Below are 16,344 nucleotides of genomic sequence, written 5' to 3'. Positions count from 1 at the left end.
ATTAAGTATTCTGAGACTGCTTTGCATATTGCGGTACCATCAAATCAAATGAATGGCAGACCATCCACTCTCGCATTGTAACCGAATCAAGAAAATCAATATTGAAAGCTATCTATTCTGGAGCAGTTCACTTCAACTTAGCAGCGTGTGATGCACGAGTATTTGCATCTCGTCGAATTCAACCAAACAGGAGAAAGCGTATGTCAGAGCAAACCTCACAAAAATTACTCAATATATTTGATATGTAGCAAGCGGATGAGCCAAGGGATTGATAAATAGAAACGAATGCTCCTTAGATGGGCCAAGGGATTGCAGCGTGAGTAAATTACTGGGTGAGTAAATTTATCTTTGGTAAATAAACATTGTTGCTTTTGCAAATTGAGCTTGTACAAACAAAAATTTCCCAAAGAAGCAGGTAAAGGATACCAATTTCTTTACTTACCAGTTTTGGCTGGGATCTTTTAGTCTTTTTGCAACTCCTCGCAGGCTGGGAGTGGTCAGTAGAAGAAATATATAATATATATATATATATATATATATATATTTATGTTACAGTTTGGAATTAGACGCTGAGGCCATCAAAGCCACATTGTTTGTAAATGAGAGCTTGCTTTCTGGGACTAATGCCTATCCCGCAATTGACCGATACCTGCAATGCATCGGTCGTTTTTTCACATCAATATCATTTATCAATATCAAAGGAAGGCGATGGCCGATGGATTATTTACAGCTTAATCAATATACATAGATGGATTATTATTTAGCTTTTTTTTTTAGGTGGTGGCATACGCATACGTACGTGGATCCTAGACAATATCAAAAGTGAAGGAGAAGCAAAGGCGAAAAGCAAAGCAGAGTGGGGACAGAGAGCATGACTAGTGGTGTAAGGAATCTATTAACTTAACAACTTCTTTTCTTTTTGACAAAAAAAAAAAAAAAAAAAAAACAACTTCTTTTCTTTTGTTTTTTAACTTTTACCGGCAATTGTTTTTACGAATGGGTGTGTGTGTTGACTGGGTGGTAATTTCTTTGTCAAGAGTCAAGAAGAGTTTAGTAGTGTTCACACTAGGCTTAGCTAGGCCAGATCCCCGATTGTGACGAAAGGGAAGAAGGGAGAAGAAGGAGAACCTGAACTCCCGGTGAATCGAAATTCATGACTCGGATCTTAGCGCCAACGTCTCCGCGGACTGTGAGCTCCACTCGGTCGTTCAAGGAAGCGTCTCTGACGAGATCGGCGGCGTGGGCTTGCATAAGATTGACTCTATCGACGGAAATGGTGGCCTCCACGTTCCTCGTACTGTGTGCGTCCTGGTAGAATCCGGGCACCGTCGCCCTCCCCAGTGGCATGCCTTTGTACATCACCGTGAAGCTTGACTCCCCGTACCTGATCCCGACCTTGTTGGGGTTGCCGGCGGTGAAGAGCATGCGGATGGTCAGGGAGAGGGAGGCGGTGGTTGGATCCAGAACAGCGCTAGGGTTAGAGATTCCCATGTACACCACTGCCACTTGCTGTAGATCGAACTGCGGCTTCTTCGGCTTCACCGCCAGTATTACTATGAGCACCACCGCCAGTACTAGCAGCGCCAGGAACGCGAACAGCAAAAACAAGCAGCAGCAGCATCCCTTCAGCGACGCCGACGACGAAGAAGACGAGTAGCTCCGGTAATACGGCTGCTGGTGCCTAACCACCACCGTCTCAGCAGCGATCGGAGGACGTCCATGTCCGTTGATACCTGGCCTGGAAGTAGAAGGAGGAGGAGGAGGAGGCATAATTATAAGTGAAAGCAGGAAGCTCCCTCTCCCTTTCCACTCTCACTTCAATCCACTTGCAATCTCTACTAATCTGTAAATGGCGGTGTGTTGAAGCACAATAAGAGAGATAGAGAGAGAGCGTCCCTGTTTCCGCGTCCGGACAGTAATTGACGAATTAATAATGCACAATAATACCAATTTTAACCACCAATAAAATACTAGTATTAATTTACAGCATTTTATTTTAGGCAAATCTCACCCTCTCCTCCTCATCTTACACCACAAACAGAATGAAAAGTTTTATCACTAGGGCCGTGTGCGATGCGATTTCTAAATTCTATGACAGCAACACCGGGCTGAGCTCAACAGAGAAGGATTAGATGACTCAGATGTTGGTTCTTCAATAAGGACATATGTTGCATCACAAAACTGATACTCGAATATTGCAAAGTTTTATCTGTACTTCAGAAAAAAAAAAAAAAAAATACAAACACACAATTACATATATGTATTAAGACGTCGTAGCTTTGTTGCTTTGTGCTATAGAGTTGACCCTCATGCTGATATTTCTACTTGCCTCAGCTCATGATCAAACACAGATGTCTAGCCGTTTCTTTGCTGACTCTCCTCACTCTCTCTTATCTTCTTCGACATCTTCTTCCCTGTCCGAGTCGGCATTCTTCTCTTGCTTAACTAAGCTAATATCACCTTCTTGCTTTCCCCCTGTCAGTGACTGACCTTCCTCGTTTTCTTCATCCACGTCTCCCGAATACGCATATCTGTCCATCATTAGTTTCATATTAGCATCCCTGTCACATCCTGGGACAACAAAGTGGACCAAGACTTCCCACAAGCAAGTAACTCGCAACTCGCAAAACCAGGCTTATTTATTGGTTGGTATGCTGAACAGGTATCAAAAAATCTTTTGAGTGATGGAATATACCTCTGGGAGTTCTGTGAGGGGGTCCAGAGATAGCAAATAATACATAGCAACAAGAATGCAATAACATCCCAGAAGGCAGTTATGGTCCAAGCAGTCTGCCATCGTTCATTGAATGGATCTGTTGCTTTGAAATACACCTGCAGGGAACAAATCATCAGGCAAGCTGGGAAGGAGCTTCTTTTTTCCTAGCTTGAATTTTACGCCAGTTTTAGGTGAACAGGTATCAAATTTTTTGTGCAATTCTAAGGAAGATTAGACTGGCATCTGCCTTAGCCCTGTCTCCCTCTCTAGGTTTCCTTAAAAGTAAGATTTGAGGTTACTAATTCAGCAACAAATCGGGCTTGACAGGATGGTACCTCATACACTATCCATGCAACAGAGACAACAACCATCACTGCAAGAGCATTTGAGAACTTGCGGTAAATTTCCAACTTCACCGAGGTCCTCTTCATCTGCGCAAGAAAAAAACAATTAAAGAAACTTTTAGCCACAAACAAAACCTTACAACTTACAGAGTCTGATCACAGAGTTGCTAATTTGGAAAGGAAGAGAAACCTGTAACTGTTCCAGTGTTTTCGAAAGAGAGGTAAATATCCACAAAATGAGGAATGCATCCAGGAAGGCGTCAGGAAGGACAAGAAAAAGTTTTGATCTTCCGGACATGTCGTCAATGATGCCAACGTGCTCAGCTATATCAAGCATCTCAGAAGCTATGAAGTAAGTAACTCCAACAAGGAGGACTTTAGAGGTGAGACCACCAAGAGTGGTTTTGACAACCCCAAATCCCATGGAAACACAGAGTATGAGAATGCGGGAAAAAGTCTTTCTGAAGGCGCCAATGGTAACAACCCATGTAGTGAGGGCTAAAGGCCTCATCCCCGTGTTGTTAAAATTTGCATAATCCAAGTACCAAAAGAGCATCTCAAGCAATCCGAGAACAAGGACAGCAGTTATGCAATGTTGAAGTGGCAGTATATCCATCCGGAACCTCAAATACTGGAAGAACCAGACAGCACTGAGCAACAAATATGCGAGAGACATATAGACATAGAAATTCATGAGGGGAGCCATCCTACCAGGGAGATAGCCGTCGGGATTTTTCCAAACAGTCTTTCCGGTCATTTTGAGGCCCTTGAGTTGTGGATCGCAGGATATGAACAAGAGGTTATAGATTCCAGTTTTGCTGATTAGAATCTCAGTGTCTTCCATCTTAGCAGACAAACGCCTTCCTTTGAAGCGGACACGTAAGAGGATAGGCCATCTAGGGTCATGTGCAGAAGGGATCCTAATGATCTCACCCTGCTTACAACCTTGAAGCTTGGCCAGATCCGGAGTGCAGCAAATAGATCTTTGGCCGCCGTAAGCTGAACCACCGATATTGTTACGATCGGAGGCTTCAAAGACCACTGCTTGGACTAACCCATTGCTGTGGCGGCGGTTACCAGTTGTAGTAATCGTTCTCCAGAGAGTGATGTTCTCAAACCTGCACGACGAGGACAGACCAATGAGGACAGCACAAGAGTTGAATGATACTAGCAAGGATATATAATATACCTACCTGATGAAAGATCGAGAAGAGGCGAAGATGCCCTCGCTGCCACCGTAGAGGAGAAGAGAATTACCGACATCGTGGAAGGGCTGGGAGGGGTAGATGTGGGTGGAGGCCCCTGCGATTTGAAAGTAGTGGAAAGAGAGAAGTAGCAGCAGAGATAGGTGGATCAGTTTTTCCATATTATCGGGGAAGGAGGAGGACGAATCGATTTCTCGCCTCTCGGCCTGGAAATGGAATTAACTGGGAAGCGGGAGAAGAGAAACAGCAGCTGCAGAGTCGCTGGTCTTCTTTCTACCTTGTGCTGACTTTGGTTGGACCCAGCCACCAACTTAAAATTTGGGCTTTAGGATGGTTTTGGGCCCATACCGAGAGGTCCGGCCCACCCAAAATAAAATCAATAGTCAAAATGACTGCTAGTGCTTGGAATTCTTCGATCGAACGAGAAAGAAAGAAAGAAAGAAAGAAAGAAAGAAAAAAAAAAAAAAAAAAAAAAAAAAAAAGTCTGGGACGACTGGAAATTTTCTTTTGAGGAGGACTCTGCTCTGCTGTGCTGTATCGCCGCCCAGTAAATCAATCAATCGGACTCACTAAACTACTCTATAACTCAGCAAAATCTATTTCAGATTAGATTAGATTGGGGAGTGTGTCGGAGTTCGGGAAATGGAGGAACGTCGTCTGATTCTTGTATAGATCCATCCCACCCTCTCCCCAACAGGTTCGTTCGTAGATTCCTTGGATTTTATTTTAATCTCTTAGTGACAGATTCCTCCGAAAACCCAGCCATGACCATGTGGGTCCATGTCTCTGATTTACACGGCTCTCAAACCCTCTGGTGGTGGTGGTGGATCGATCTGCCGGAGCAAGTCTTAAACTTTGACTTCACTGTTTTTACTACCTATCTGTTCTTTTTCCCAAAGTTACATAGTTTTCGTGCTATTTCGGTAAAATAACCAACAAAAGTCCTCTCAATCAAACAATTTTTCTTCATATGATGACATGACGGACTAGAAGAAATCCTTCCTTCCATTCCTATTTTATTTCTCTCTCTCTCTCTTGCCATTACATTTACTGCGATTAAATGACTGCCTCATACTGTAGTACTGTATATATTTCTGACAGAGCTTTGTTTTCCTTTCTTTCCAACAACTCATTTAATTTCCCTTGAACGTTTTTTTCATCTTAGCCAGCCCTCATGGAAGCAGACAACGGGGGCACCAATTCTAGTCATGCATCCAAACAACGTTTGCGTTGGACGCATGAGCTACATGAACGCTTCGTTGATGCCGTTGCTCAACTTGGTGGCCCTGATAGTAAGTTTCCTTTTTTTTCTTTCTTTCTTTCTTTCTGGCATGCCTTCTTTTTGTATAATCAGACAGTCTATGGTAAAATTAGTAATTCATATATGCACACCACACCAATATGATCAAATTGCTGTTTATGCTACTACTAGTCAGTAGTCATGAGAGGGAAATCTAAATATTTTTTCTTCCTTTGTTTTGCAAAGGAGCTACACCCAAAGGCGTTCTTAGAGTGATGGGTGTACAAGGATTAACTATATACCATGTCAAGAGTCACTTACAGGTATTCTCAAATGTGTGGCCTCCTGTCTCGTCTCCTCTCTCTTTCTCTTACCCGTGCTAATTTTTTTTGGCATTTGTGTTCCTCTTTTTTTTTTTTGGAGTCAGAAATATCGACTTGCAAAGTATCTTCCAGATTCGTCTTCTGAAGGTAGTAGGGTGGACAAATGATTTCCTTCATCTCTCTTTTTTTTTACCAGTTGCCTATTTTTACTTGAAAACTGTATCTTTTATAATTTTCAGGGAAAAAAACTGATAAGAAAGAATCTGGAGATATGCTCTCTGGGTTGGACGGCTCGTCGTACGTGAAATTTTCATTCTTTGAGTTGATTTTTTGTGATGCTATTACCCTGTTGCTTCAGATTAAGTGATCAGTATCTTTTCGAGATTACAGGGGAATGCAGATAACTGAAGCCCTCAAGTTGCAAATGGAAGTTCAGAAACGATTGCACGAGCAACTAGAAGTAATGCTTCACCATACTTACTTTTTAAGAAAGACAAGGAAAAACGAAACAATTAGTCAGGATTTCAGTGGAGCCGTTACATATGACATTCTTTGATGTGTATTTTTTTCAGGTGCAAAGACAGCTGCAACTACGGATAGAAGCACAAGGGAAGTACTTGAAGAAGATAATCGAAGAGCAACAACGACTCAGTGGAGTACTTGGCGAACCCTCAGCCCCAGTTACAGGGGAATCAGATCCTGCAACCCCTGCCCCAACATCTGAGTCTCCCCTTCAAGACAAGTCTGGCAAGGAATGTGGACCAGACAAGAGCCTCTCAGTTGACGAATCTCTCTCATCTTACCGGGAGCCTTTAACACCGGACTCGGGGTGTAACATTGGGTCTCCAGATGAGAGCGGAGGAGATGAGAGAACATCAAAGAAGCCTAGATTGGTGAGAGGTGCAGCTGGTTATACACCTGATATTGTAGTGGCGCACCCAATACTAGAATCAGGCTTGAACGCTTCTTACCATCAGTCAGACCATGCTCTCGCCTTCGACCAGCCATCTACATCACTGCTTGGGGCTGAAGATCAGTTGGATAAGGTTTCAGCAGATAATCTTTGAGTTTTATCACATGGCATCTGTTCAGTGTACCACATGTAGTGTTGTCTATCCTAATCCTTATTAGTTAGGAGTTTCCTCTTTTAATTCGAGGCACTGTCATGAGCATGAAGAAAGAATGAATATGTCTATTTAGTGCTGTAATTTGGTAAACACAAAACAACATTACTCTTATTCCCAACACACTGCATTCTTCTAAAGCTACTTTATCAAAACAGTAACGCATGCGGCATTTATACATACATATTTTTTTCGTTTGTTGAAATGTTAGCAACGAAAAACTATATACATAGTTTTGATAAGAAAAGCTGGAAAAGTAAACTAAGCTGAAAAACCGAGCATAATAGTTAGCTAGGAGATGAGAGCAAAACAGAGTATTACAAACTATCTCGTCAGTTACGCCAGCGTTCTGAAGCTTTGCATATTTGCTGACTGGTGACGATCTCGAATGGTCTCGTCGATGATGGTAATGAGGTTACTGCACGGGTTGTGCTCTTTATGGTGGCGTCTAGTGTTACGGTCTCTTTAAACGTGGTATATTACAGTGTGATATAGGATCGGAATCACACCAAGTCCTATTGACGACAAGATGTCAAAGTTGACAAGCAAGTTTCTGGTATGACAAACGGACGCCTCTGGGGAGCTCTGATTGACTTGTTGCGATCGCATGAAGGATGGAAGATATTAATCAAATCAGCACCGTCCATTTCATATTAAAGATTTAAAACAACAAATCAGCACCATTCATTTATTTCCCATGACACTTCTTTCTTACTTGGCATCAATACCCTCTTTCTATTACCTTTACATAAAGGAGATTCGCATCTCAACACTCCTTGGAGAGACATACCAGAAACATAAACTCCAATCGCAACATTTTCGTGTATTTGGATGGGGAAAGAAGCGGTTTAGTGTTGTGGTGGCGGTTACACTCTTATCTTAATTTGGTTCATATCGCTGTCTCAATTCCATTCATAATGCTTCATGAAATTTCAGCTGAATGTTCTAATCATACAAATTCTAACTTCCCAAGGCTTCTCACTTACCTCTCCGGATCTCGTGGCTTTTGCGTGTGATATAGCAGATAAATTGATCGAGAAAAATATGTATTCCCACTTCGTTAAAGTATCACTCTCTACCTCCCTTTCTCTCTCTCTAACACGATTATGTATCTTAATCAAGTAATAATTAACATCTTCAAGGATTATGCAGGATCATTTAGCTCCTAGTGGTTATATAAAAATCTCTACTGTATGTTTATTCACCATGCATATAGTTGAGAAGAATCATAGTATTAATTAGTTTTTAATTAAAATGAATCTTTGTAATTGGTTTCTCAGGATATCCCAGAGTTTATGAAAAGTTATAAGTTTAAAGAAACTAAACTTACAAAGCTTAACAATGAGATACCAAACCAAAGAAACTTAACTTACAAAGAGCATTTCACCCGCTTAAAGAACTTGGTACTGATTATGGTTCGGGTCTCCACAAAACAGTTCTCTACCTTTTTCAGTCGACTGAATCCTCTCTTGATATATTTGTTTGTTTTACAGTTTCATGATGATACTGTTATTGTTCCCAAAGACTCATCTTGGTTCGGTATTTACCCGGATGGTACATCTCAACCTCCTCTTCTCTTTGCTCAACAGACAAAGCTCTATACAGAAGATTGGATCAGTCTGAAAACATTGGACATAGCTGGAAAAGTGAAGTTTTTGAGTGTACCTGGCGGCACCTCTAAATAGCAACTACCGATATTATCAAATACGTCGTGCCTTATCTTCAACACCAACGTCCATCTTCCATATAAAGACTCAACCGAAAAACGAAGGAATCTTTGTAAAGAGCAAAGCTTGAAACGATACAACTTTGAAAAGTTGGTATCCAGATTCTGCTGCAACGGCTCATATCACCAGCTCTGCTCAACGCCTGCAACAAACTCAACCACACCATGGGACTGATATGGTAATGACAAGTGATGAAAATTTTCTTCCAATTACTCATGTTGGTGCTAATCTTCCTTCAATTACTCATGTTGGTCTCTATAAGCTGGATGATCCGAAGTATCAGATGTTGTACTCTACAAGACAAATCAAGACAAGTGATGAAGTTTGGCATCAGAGATTAGGACATCCAAACCAACAAGTGCTTCAATTTCTCTCTGCAAATAAGGCAATTCAAGTCAATAAAAGTACCAATAGTGTGTTTGAATCATGTCAGCTTGGGAAGAGTTCAAGATTGCCATTTAGTTGTTCTACTTTTCTTGTTTCAAGACCCCTAGAAAGAGTGCACTGTGATCTATGGTCCTTCTCCTGTTTCTTCTGTTCAAGGATTCAGATTTTATGCAGTGTTTATTGACAACTATTCCAGATATTATTGGCTTTATCCTTTCAAGAAGAAGTCTGATTTTTGTTCAACATTCATCAAGTATCAGCTTTGTGTTGAAAATTTGCTGCAAACAAAAATTGGAACCTTTTAATCAGATGGGGAGGAGAATTTATAAGTAAAAGATTTCTAACTCACTTGCAAACTGCTGGCATCCAACATTTCATGTCGTGTCCTCAAGCTCCGCAACAAAACATAATAGCAGAGAGGAAGCATCAACAGTTAACAGAAATGAAACTCACCTGTATAATTGCATTTATAAAATTTTAAACTGAAAATATTAGTTTATAACATAATAAAAAAGGAAAACAAATTTGATATTTCATAAAAACAAATTCTTTTACTCCAAATTTGAGTATCGAAAGACAATCACTAAAGAGAAAATAGTTATAATAGATTTTGAAAAGTAAATTACAGTCTAATATGTGTTATATGTGAGCCAGTAGAAGGTGAAAATAAAGTACATGTCGAAAGGCAATGAGTGCATTGTAGATAATGACGAAAGATTTCTAGTTAAAAGAGTTTGAAAATATATTAATAAAACTTGAAAAGATAATAATGCACATGATTAAATTAAAATCTTTGACATCTCATTTTGTAACATCTGTGAACCAAATTGGCTGGTTAAGGGGTGTGTATCGATCGACACAAGAGGTGTGTCGGTCGACACAAGCATCTGCGCTTTAGCCAATTTTGGTTTTAAATCGTCGGTTCGATGCGGTTTGGGTTTAGGAAACCCCTAAACCAAGGTATATAAGTGGTAAGTCAACCTAGGTTATTGGGGTAGCCTCATTTGTCGATTCCCAAGAAGAAGAAAAGAGAGAAAAGTTCCCTTTTGAGTGTTCTTGAGTTTTCTAAGCTGTTATTGAGAGATTCTTCCTTGTGAGTGGGGATCTGGGGCTGGGAACGTGATAGAAGCTTACTAGGAGTGTGTTTTCGTTGATAGCAAATGTGAGTGCATGACCATGGCTTATCTAAGCTTGAGATTCTCTGATTTTTGTGTTTATGTGATGTGTGGCTGATTCCTTTGTTTGTTGGAGTGTTTTTGTGGTACTTTAGACTTTGTGAGACTCATATGTGGCCCTGGATTGAGTTTGGTGCGTTTAGTAAAGGAGATATGACTTGGACCTTCGAGGAAGATGATTCTCGGCAGCTGTGTCAATCGACGCAAGGAGTGTATCGATCGACGCAAATGCGAGGTAGGCACGAGATACCTACGGAGCATTGATCGACACAAGTAGAGGTGTCGGTCGACACGAATTAGGGTTTCAGGGAAATGTCAAGCAGGCATCGATCGACACAAGCAGTGTGTCAGTCGACACCAGGCGACTGCATCGATTGACACAACCTTCGCCAGGTGTTAGTGTCAATCGACACCATCCTTCAGCAGCGACTGAGCTTTGTTTGTTGCCTGGTTTGTTTGTCTTATTTATTTTTTGTTGATTGGAGATCTCAATTGCTTCTGTGTATAGCCCAGTGGATGAGAAGATTGCCTCACACAGTATTTATGATAATACTAACGCATCTCATTTATATTTGTGCTGCAGGTAAATGCAAAGTGTGACCGTGAAATCAAGGCGATGAAGAGGAGGATGTTCTACTGGCTTGTTGATGTGTTGTCTGGCTTCTGTTAGGTTGCTAGAGTCTAGTCGTTAGAATGTTTCTAGGTTGTTGATTTAATGTTTAATGACTTTGTTGGATGGTTTACTATTTTTTTATGATGAATTGATCATTGTTTTATTGGTTATTGGTTTATTGGTATCATATTATGTTATCCGCTGTTGTTTAATTGGGGTTAGGTTCTCAGTGAGTATGAGATCACTAGTTTAATATCGTATTAAAAAAATGGAACGGGTCATTTCAGTTTAGTATCAGAGCCCTTACGGTTCTAGGTAGGGGTTCACTATGTTTCTGTTGTTGATGTGGTGGATTTGCTTGGATTGTCTACACGACTATGTCTAGTGGCAAGTACCACCTACTGACCGGCCATGTCCAACCTGAACGATGCAAGCCGAAGGCGACCGATCATCACAATCCTCATGTGATTGATGCCGAGAGTCCCCACTAGTTGTACCAACCGTAGCCGATGCCATGTGCTATGTCCCGCGTATCGTGTACCATGTACTGCACCACGCCCTACCATGCCCACCATTTGCTGCTGTCCGCGACCGTTCATCCGTGTACCGCGAAACAAATCCAACCCACCACCATCCTACCACCAACCATTACCATTCTTTTATTTAGGTATGTTTTTATTATTTTATTTTATCATTATTATTGATGGTTTTAGGTTTTTTTTCAAGGAGGATGCATTTAGAGATATATCAAATAGAATTTGACTGAACTTAGCCTAGTTCAAACTCGATGTCAAGCAACCAAAGGAAGTACAAATGGTTAGTTACCACATTTTCATTCTACAGCCGACCTCTAGACAATTTTTTGGCAGCCATTAAACATCTAAGAGTCGACACAAACATCATTCCATAAAGGTGACATTGTTCTTAAACCCTACACTTTTCCTTTTGATTTTTAATCCTCAACTCTTTCTTTTTTCCCACCGAGGACGGTGTGATTTAAGTCTTGGGGGAAGGATGTTCCATCCTATACTAATGCTACTTTCTATTTTGTTGACTTGAGACATTTTTCCACTTTTTACATCAATAATTTTGACATTTTTATTGAGTCACATTTTTTTGTTGAGTCAAAACTAGTAGGGGATTATGATCTTATTCTAACGGTTTATTTGACTTGGATTAACACTCTTATGACTCTTGATTATGCTTGACAACAGAACCAAAGTTTGGAAAGACTGTGAGCCCACTCAACAATCCCTCAAGTCCCTATTCGATGGATATTCAGATGATCTAACGTTGTCTCTAACTTTTATAGGACCTAAACCGGACTTAATTTTCAAGCCCTAGGAATTGGTATACATTGGACTATATCTCTACATTCAAGCCACACAAGACATATCACTTCTTCAAAAGTATGTTCCCCTCTCTCTTCCCTTCAATACTCTAAAAAAAGAGAAAAAGAAAAGAAAAAGAAAAAAAAGAGAAAAAAAGAATAAGGATATAGGTAGCAAAGAAGTGAGCCAAGGGATGTCGCGTAAACCCGTGCATACTTTGGATTTCATGGAAGCCTGTCCAATAAAAAAAATAAAAAAAGAGCAAGGGATCTATATAAAAAAAATGATACCCTAGAAAATTAGGGAAAGATAGATTCTTTGGAAATGAGAAAAGGGAGAGGAAAGGAATCATACGAAGAAAGTCTTGGCTTGAAGAGAGTCGACAAGCCTTTGATCGATTTTCCCTTGGTAAGATTTCACTTTTTATTATTGCTTAATTTATGTAAAGAGATGACAATGGAGATTCTAGAGACTCTAAAGAATTGTGGGATCAAGGAGCGTTGATGATTCTCATGGTGGATTACAAATGGAAGTTCCTAATGTCCAGGCGAAGAAGAGTGTAAAGACAATATTCCCAAAGATAGATGAATTCCCATTATTTTTAAAACCTCTTTTCCATAATTTATTATGATTATTTGCTTAAGGACAAGCAAAGTCTAAGTCTGGGGGAGTTGATAACATCATTATTTTACCTATTTTAGCTATAGTTTTAGTATGTATTTAGGAAGAGTTTTGTATGATTTCAAGACTTTAATGTCTATTATCTAGTATTTTAGGTTTCAAGAAGGTTTTACAGGTTTTTATAGCAAAAAGGACCAAAAGACAAGGAAAATACGTTTTAGGAAAGATTCAGAGCTTTACAGTACGTATAACTTTTTAAGAACTTTCAGAACTCACATTTTGACGTACTTGGTGTCTCTGGAAATCTGGAAGAGTCATCTTTCTCCCCTAAGTGAAATCAAGTAAATCCGATCACTCACCAGGAAGTTATCCCCGATTTACCGAGACGTGTTATAGACCGACGTAAGGAGACCCATTCAGCCAATGGGCTTTTATCGAATGCCTGACCAGCAACCATCACAGCGGCCCAGTCCAAGCCTTCACCACGTTCTAGAAGCTTCTCACGCCTCCCCTTTCCATGCATTAACAGGAAAAGACGTTTCTACCCTTACAAAAGCCTAAACCTAGACAAAACCCTATAAATACTCTTCTAAACCTAGGGTTTAGTGTGGGCCTTAAAAGTGCAATCATTGGAGCAGCCAGGAGACACGACCAGAGGAGCAGCCGACTACCAAACCTCTCTCCCTCGTTCCTCTCTTTGAAGCTTTGAGATCCACCAACTCTTTCTATTCTATTTGCTTTGTTATTTGTTTCTAAAGGAAGAAGATCCTACACTTTGTTTGACAATCATTGAAGTAATATCTAAGTCCCTTTTCTCTATATTTTTTTTTTTTTTTTTATGTTTATGAGTTTATTAAACCTTGCTTTGATGATTCCCTTAAACATGTTAGAGTAGTTTTCTAGCTGGTTTTAATGGGATAATCAAAGGGGGAAGATGATCTTAGTTTAGGTGACAATTTTTAGGGTTTGTTAGATTTATATCTTGTTTATTCTATGCTTTAATACTAAGTCTTTGCTTAATGCTTTAAGTTAGCCTCATGAATTAACTATGATCTAAAGTGTGTGTGCTTTGCCAAAAACTTGCATGTGTGCTTGACCTAGCTTAGATGTGTGAGGAGTCATAGGAAGCACATACCCATTACCTATGGAATTTCATGGATTAAAATCAAACCTGTTTAAAATGCTTTGATCTATGCGTCGTTGCCTGCGACAATTGAGTCTTGGAGTATAGTGATCTTAGACTGTTAGCTTGTGAACTATAAGTTAACGGTTCATTCGTGTTTCGTAGTCCGAGTTTTAGATAAACAAACTAATCCTAAATTTTTCTAGATAGATAGATCATTGATCCCCTGCGATTCCCCTTGATGCCCAACGCTTGTCTCAATTATTTTACTTGTTTTTATTTTCATTTATTTGCTTGCTACAACCGTGACAACAACAAAACCCCCATTTTTATTGAGTCCTAGTACCTTGATCCGCAAGTAGTCATGAATGTCGATGTCAATGAAAACTTTTTCTATGACACTCAAAAACCAATCACTTCAAGGAGCTCTCACACTGAAGACAAGCTCATGAAGATGATGGATGAACTTTTATCAAGTCAAGAGGAGGCTGATAAAGTTCTCAATGCAAAACTAGAGAAGATGAGTATTGAATTTGGAGTTAAACTCGAGATAATCACCAAGGATGTTACACGCTTGGAGGAGTGTATCAATGCCATCAACAATGAAGTTTTAAAACACTTTGAGGATTTACAAGATCATGGAACGAAGATTATCAACATGGGTTACACTATTGACACCATCGAGAGCCGCCTAGAGTGGAAAGTAGAAGCCCTATTCAACAATTCTAGTGAATGCAATAATCGGAGTGATGATCAACTATATCAACCTACTGATGCTGAAGAATAATATGGAGCCTCACCTAAGTACCCAACCGATCCTAACAAGTCCAAGGTGTGGACTAGAGAAAAAGATTATCCATCCGACGAGGAAGAAGGAGAAGAAAAGGAAACCCTTGACAAAAATGGAAAGCATTCATGTTTCCTTTTAGAAAAAGGAAAATTTTCTTTTATAAGACCACAAGAGAACCTGATAAACAGGTTTTCACCCAGGGTATCAATTCCCTATGCAGTTGTAATACAAAGGGTTATCAATCCAAATGGTTGTTTATTGCTAGCAGGAAGGATATGATCAGAACAGTGCAAATCAAGCCAAGCAAATAGGGGTTTAAACTAACAATCCTAAAGTGATAGAGGAAAAGAAAGTAAACAAAGAACCACACGACCTAAGCACTCGATGCAAGCATTCAAGTGCAAGATCAGGTGGGGGGGAATTGAGTAAGCAAATGAAATATGAAAAACTCGAGGGATTACTCGATGCAGGTTATCGTGTACCTGATCGGGTAAGAGATCGAGTGATGAAAGAAAATGCAAGCAATTAAAATATGAAAGCTTCTAAGGATGGGGTAATCGAATCCTAAGTATTCTTGACCAGTACAGATGCCTTACATGCCTCAAGCAAATATTTCCTAGACAATGAATCTCTAAAATCTTGTTAACACACTCTCGCACTAGAAACAATCAACCTTGATCACTCCCCCACCCAACTCTCGTTGGAGAAACATGACCAAGCAGGCATTAAGATCCGATTCATTATTGTCAGTAAACACCTAACTCATCTAATCTCTTAGGCTAAGTGAGTAAACCTCTAGCATTGGTTGATTCAAGCATCTCAACTACACCTCTCGATGGTAAAACACCTTAGATCGAATCTCAACCTCTCGGTCTATTGACAGCATTAAGAACACCAACCTAGAAGGAAATCTATCAAACACATACGATCAAACTAAGGCATCCTAATCGATCAAGAACACAAAATCATTTATCCCATCCCTAGAAACTTTACTACACTACTCGGAAATCATAGCAAGAAACATAACAACAAATATAAACGAGAATTGCATTATATTAAACGATAAAGTAGAAGAATAAGAGTAAAAGATAGAAATATAGAGAAATGATAAAAAGTTATGAAATAAAATCTAAAACAAAAGGGAAAAATGTTTGAGTCGCTCAGTTCTCTCACAGAAGCTCTCGCACTCTGGTTTGAGGGTCTGCGGCGTGCTCGTTTGCGAGGAAGAAGAGGAGGGGTTTCTATATGGAAACCTCTTTGACCTAGCTTCCCAGACCTGCCCGAGGGTCTACTCGATGAGGTACACGAGGATGAGGTCGAGTTCGTCCTCGGGTAGATCTTCGGGTTGTTCTTCATGCTTTTGGATCCTCCTCGATCGTGTTGGGGTTCAGACTTGTTCTTCCAGCTCGATGGCTCCTTCGGGTACATCTTCGGGTTTGTCCTTGTTTTCCCCATTTTAGGCTCTTAAGCACCTGTTTTCATCCAAAACATGCAAATGCAAAAATGCAACACCCTAAATGGCCTAAAAGTGAATTCCTACATTTAATGACCTAAAAATGCTAAGTTAAGGGTATGAACAATGCAAAATATGGACAAAATAGGATGCTAAAAACATGCAAATTAGA

At 40.1% G+C, this 16,344-nt stretch overlaps 3 protein-coding genes and 1 pseudogene across 5 annotated transcripts; 2 read left to right on the top strand and 2 right to left on the bottom strand.

Annotated features, from left to right (window-relative positions):
- Positions 1–317: 317 nt before the first annotated feature.
- LOC104710014 (uncharacterized) lies at positions 318–1,770 on the bottom strand. The gene is made up of 2 exons (XM_019230371.2): positions 1,129–1,770; positions 318–649 (listed from the first exon to the last, which is right to left on the bottom strand). The coding sequence occupies exons 1-2, from the start codon at positions 1,768–1,770 to the stop codon at positions 563–565; spliced, it is 729 nt and encodes a 242-aa protein (XP_019085916.1). The 3' UTR covers positions 318–562.
- Positions 1,771–2,144: 374 nt separating this feature from the next.
- On the bottom strand, positions 2,145–4,747 carry LOC104710012 (uncharacterized). 2 transcript variants are annotated; one of them, XM_087466299.1, is made up of 6 exons: positions 4,254–4,560; positions 3,772–4,178; positions 3,251–3,691; positions 3,052–3,147; positions 2,696–2,832; positions 2,145–2,531 (listed from the first exon to the last, which is right to left on the bottom strand). In XM_087466299.1, the coding sequence occupies exons 3-6, from the start codon at positions 3,674–3,676 to the stop codon at positions 2,381–2,383; spliced, it is 810 nt and encodes a 269-aa protein (XP_087322425.1). In that variant the 5' UTR covers positions 3,677–3,691; positions 3,772–4,178; positions 4,254–4,560; the 3' UTR covers positions 2,145–2,380. The 2 variants fall into 2 exon arrangements, with proteins under 2 accessions (XP_087322425.1, XP_010424840.2); XM_010426538.3 differs by having other exon boundaries at positions 3,251–4,178; positions 4,254–4,747.
- On the top strand, positions 4,680–7,092 carry LOC104710011 (myb family transcription factor PHL7). 2 transcript variants are annotated; one of them, XM_087466301.1, is made up of 7 exons: positions 4,680–4,962; positions 5,435–5,557; positions 5,752–5,828; positions 5,933–5,975; positions 6,068–6,125; positions 6,219–6,288; positions 6,401–7,092. In XM_087466301.1, the coding sequence occupies exons 2-7, from the start codon at positions 5,440–5,442 to the stop codon at positions 6,893–6,895; spliced, it is 861 nt and encodes a 286-aa protein (XP_087322427.1). In that variant the 5' UTR covers positions 4,680–4,962; positions 5,435–5,439; the 3' UTR covers positions 6,896–7,092. The 2 variants fall into 2 exon arrangements, with proteins under 2 accessions (XP_087322427.1, XP_010424838.1); XM_010426536.3 differs by having other exon boundaries at positions 4,684–4,962; positions 5,431–5,557.
- Positions 7,093–7,649: 557 nt separating this feature from the next.
- Positions 7,650–9,371, top strand: LOC104714860 (uncharacterized; annotated as a pseudogene).
- Positions 9,372–16,344: the final 6,973 nt, after the last annotated feature.

Source organism: Camelina sativa, chromosome 9 (assembly GCF_030686135.1).
Source record: "Camelina sativa cultivar CO46 ecotype springtype chromosome 9, ASM3068613v1".
Taxonomy (NCBI): domain Eukaryota; kingdom Viridiplantae; phylum Streptophyta; class Magnoliopsida; order Brassicales; family Brassicaceae; genus Camelina; species Camelina sativa.
The sequence above is the reverse complement of the archived record's forward strand: the minus strand, read 5'-3'. Positions and strand labels throughout refer to the sequence as shown.

Coding starts and splice junctions, on each gene's coding strand:
- LOC104710014 (XM_019230371.2), bottom strand. CDS start 1,770: ATGCCTCCTCCTCCTCCTCCTTCTACTTCCAGGCCAGGTATCAACGGA. Junction 650..1,128: donor TCGATTCACCGGGAGTTCAG/GTTCTCCTTCTT, acceptor GATGCATTGCAG/GTATCGGTCAATTGCGGGAT.
- LOC104710012 (XM_010426538.3), bottom strand. CDS start 4,426: ATGGAAAAACTGATCCACCTATCTCTGCTGCTACTTCTCTCTTTCCAC. Junction 4,179..4,253: donor TCTTCTCGATCTTTCATCAG/GTAGGTATATTA, acceptor CTCGTCGTGCAG/GTTTGAGAACATCACTCTCT. Junction 2,833..3,051: donor TTGCATGGATAGTGTATGAG/GTACCATCCTGT, acceptor TGTTCCCTGCAG/GTGTATTTCAAAGCAACAGA.
- LOC104710011 (XM_087466301.1), top strand. CDS start 5,440: ATGGAAGCAGACAACGGGGGCACCAATTCTAGTCATGCATCCAAACAA. Junction 5,829..5,932: donor ATGTCAAGAGTCACTTACAG/GTATTCTCAAAT, acceptor TTTTGGAGTCAG/AAATATCGACTTGCAAAGTA. Junction 6,289..6,400: donor GATTGCACGAGCAACTAGAA/GTAATGCTTCAC, acceptor TATTTTTTTCAG/GTGCAAAGACAGCTGCAACT.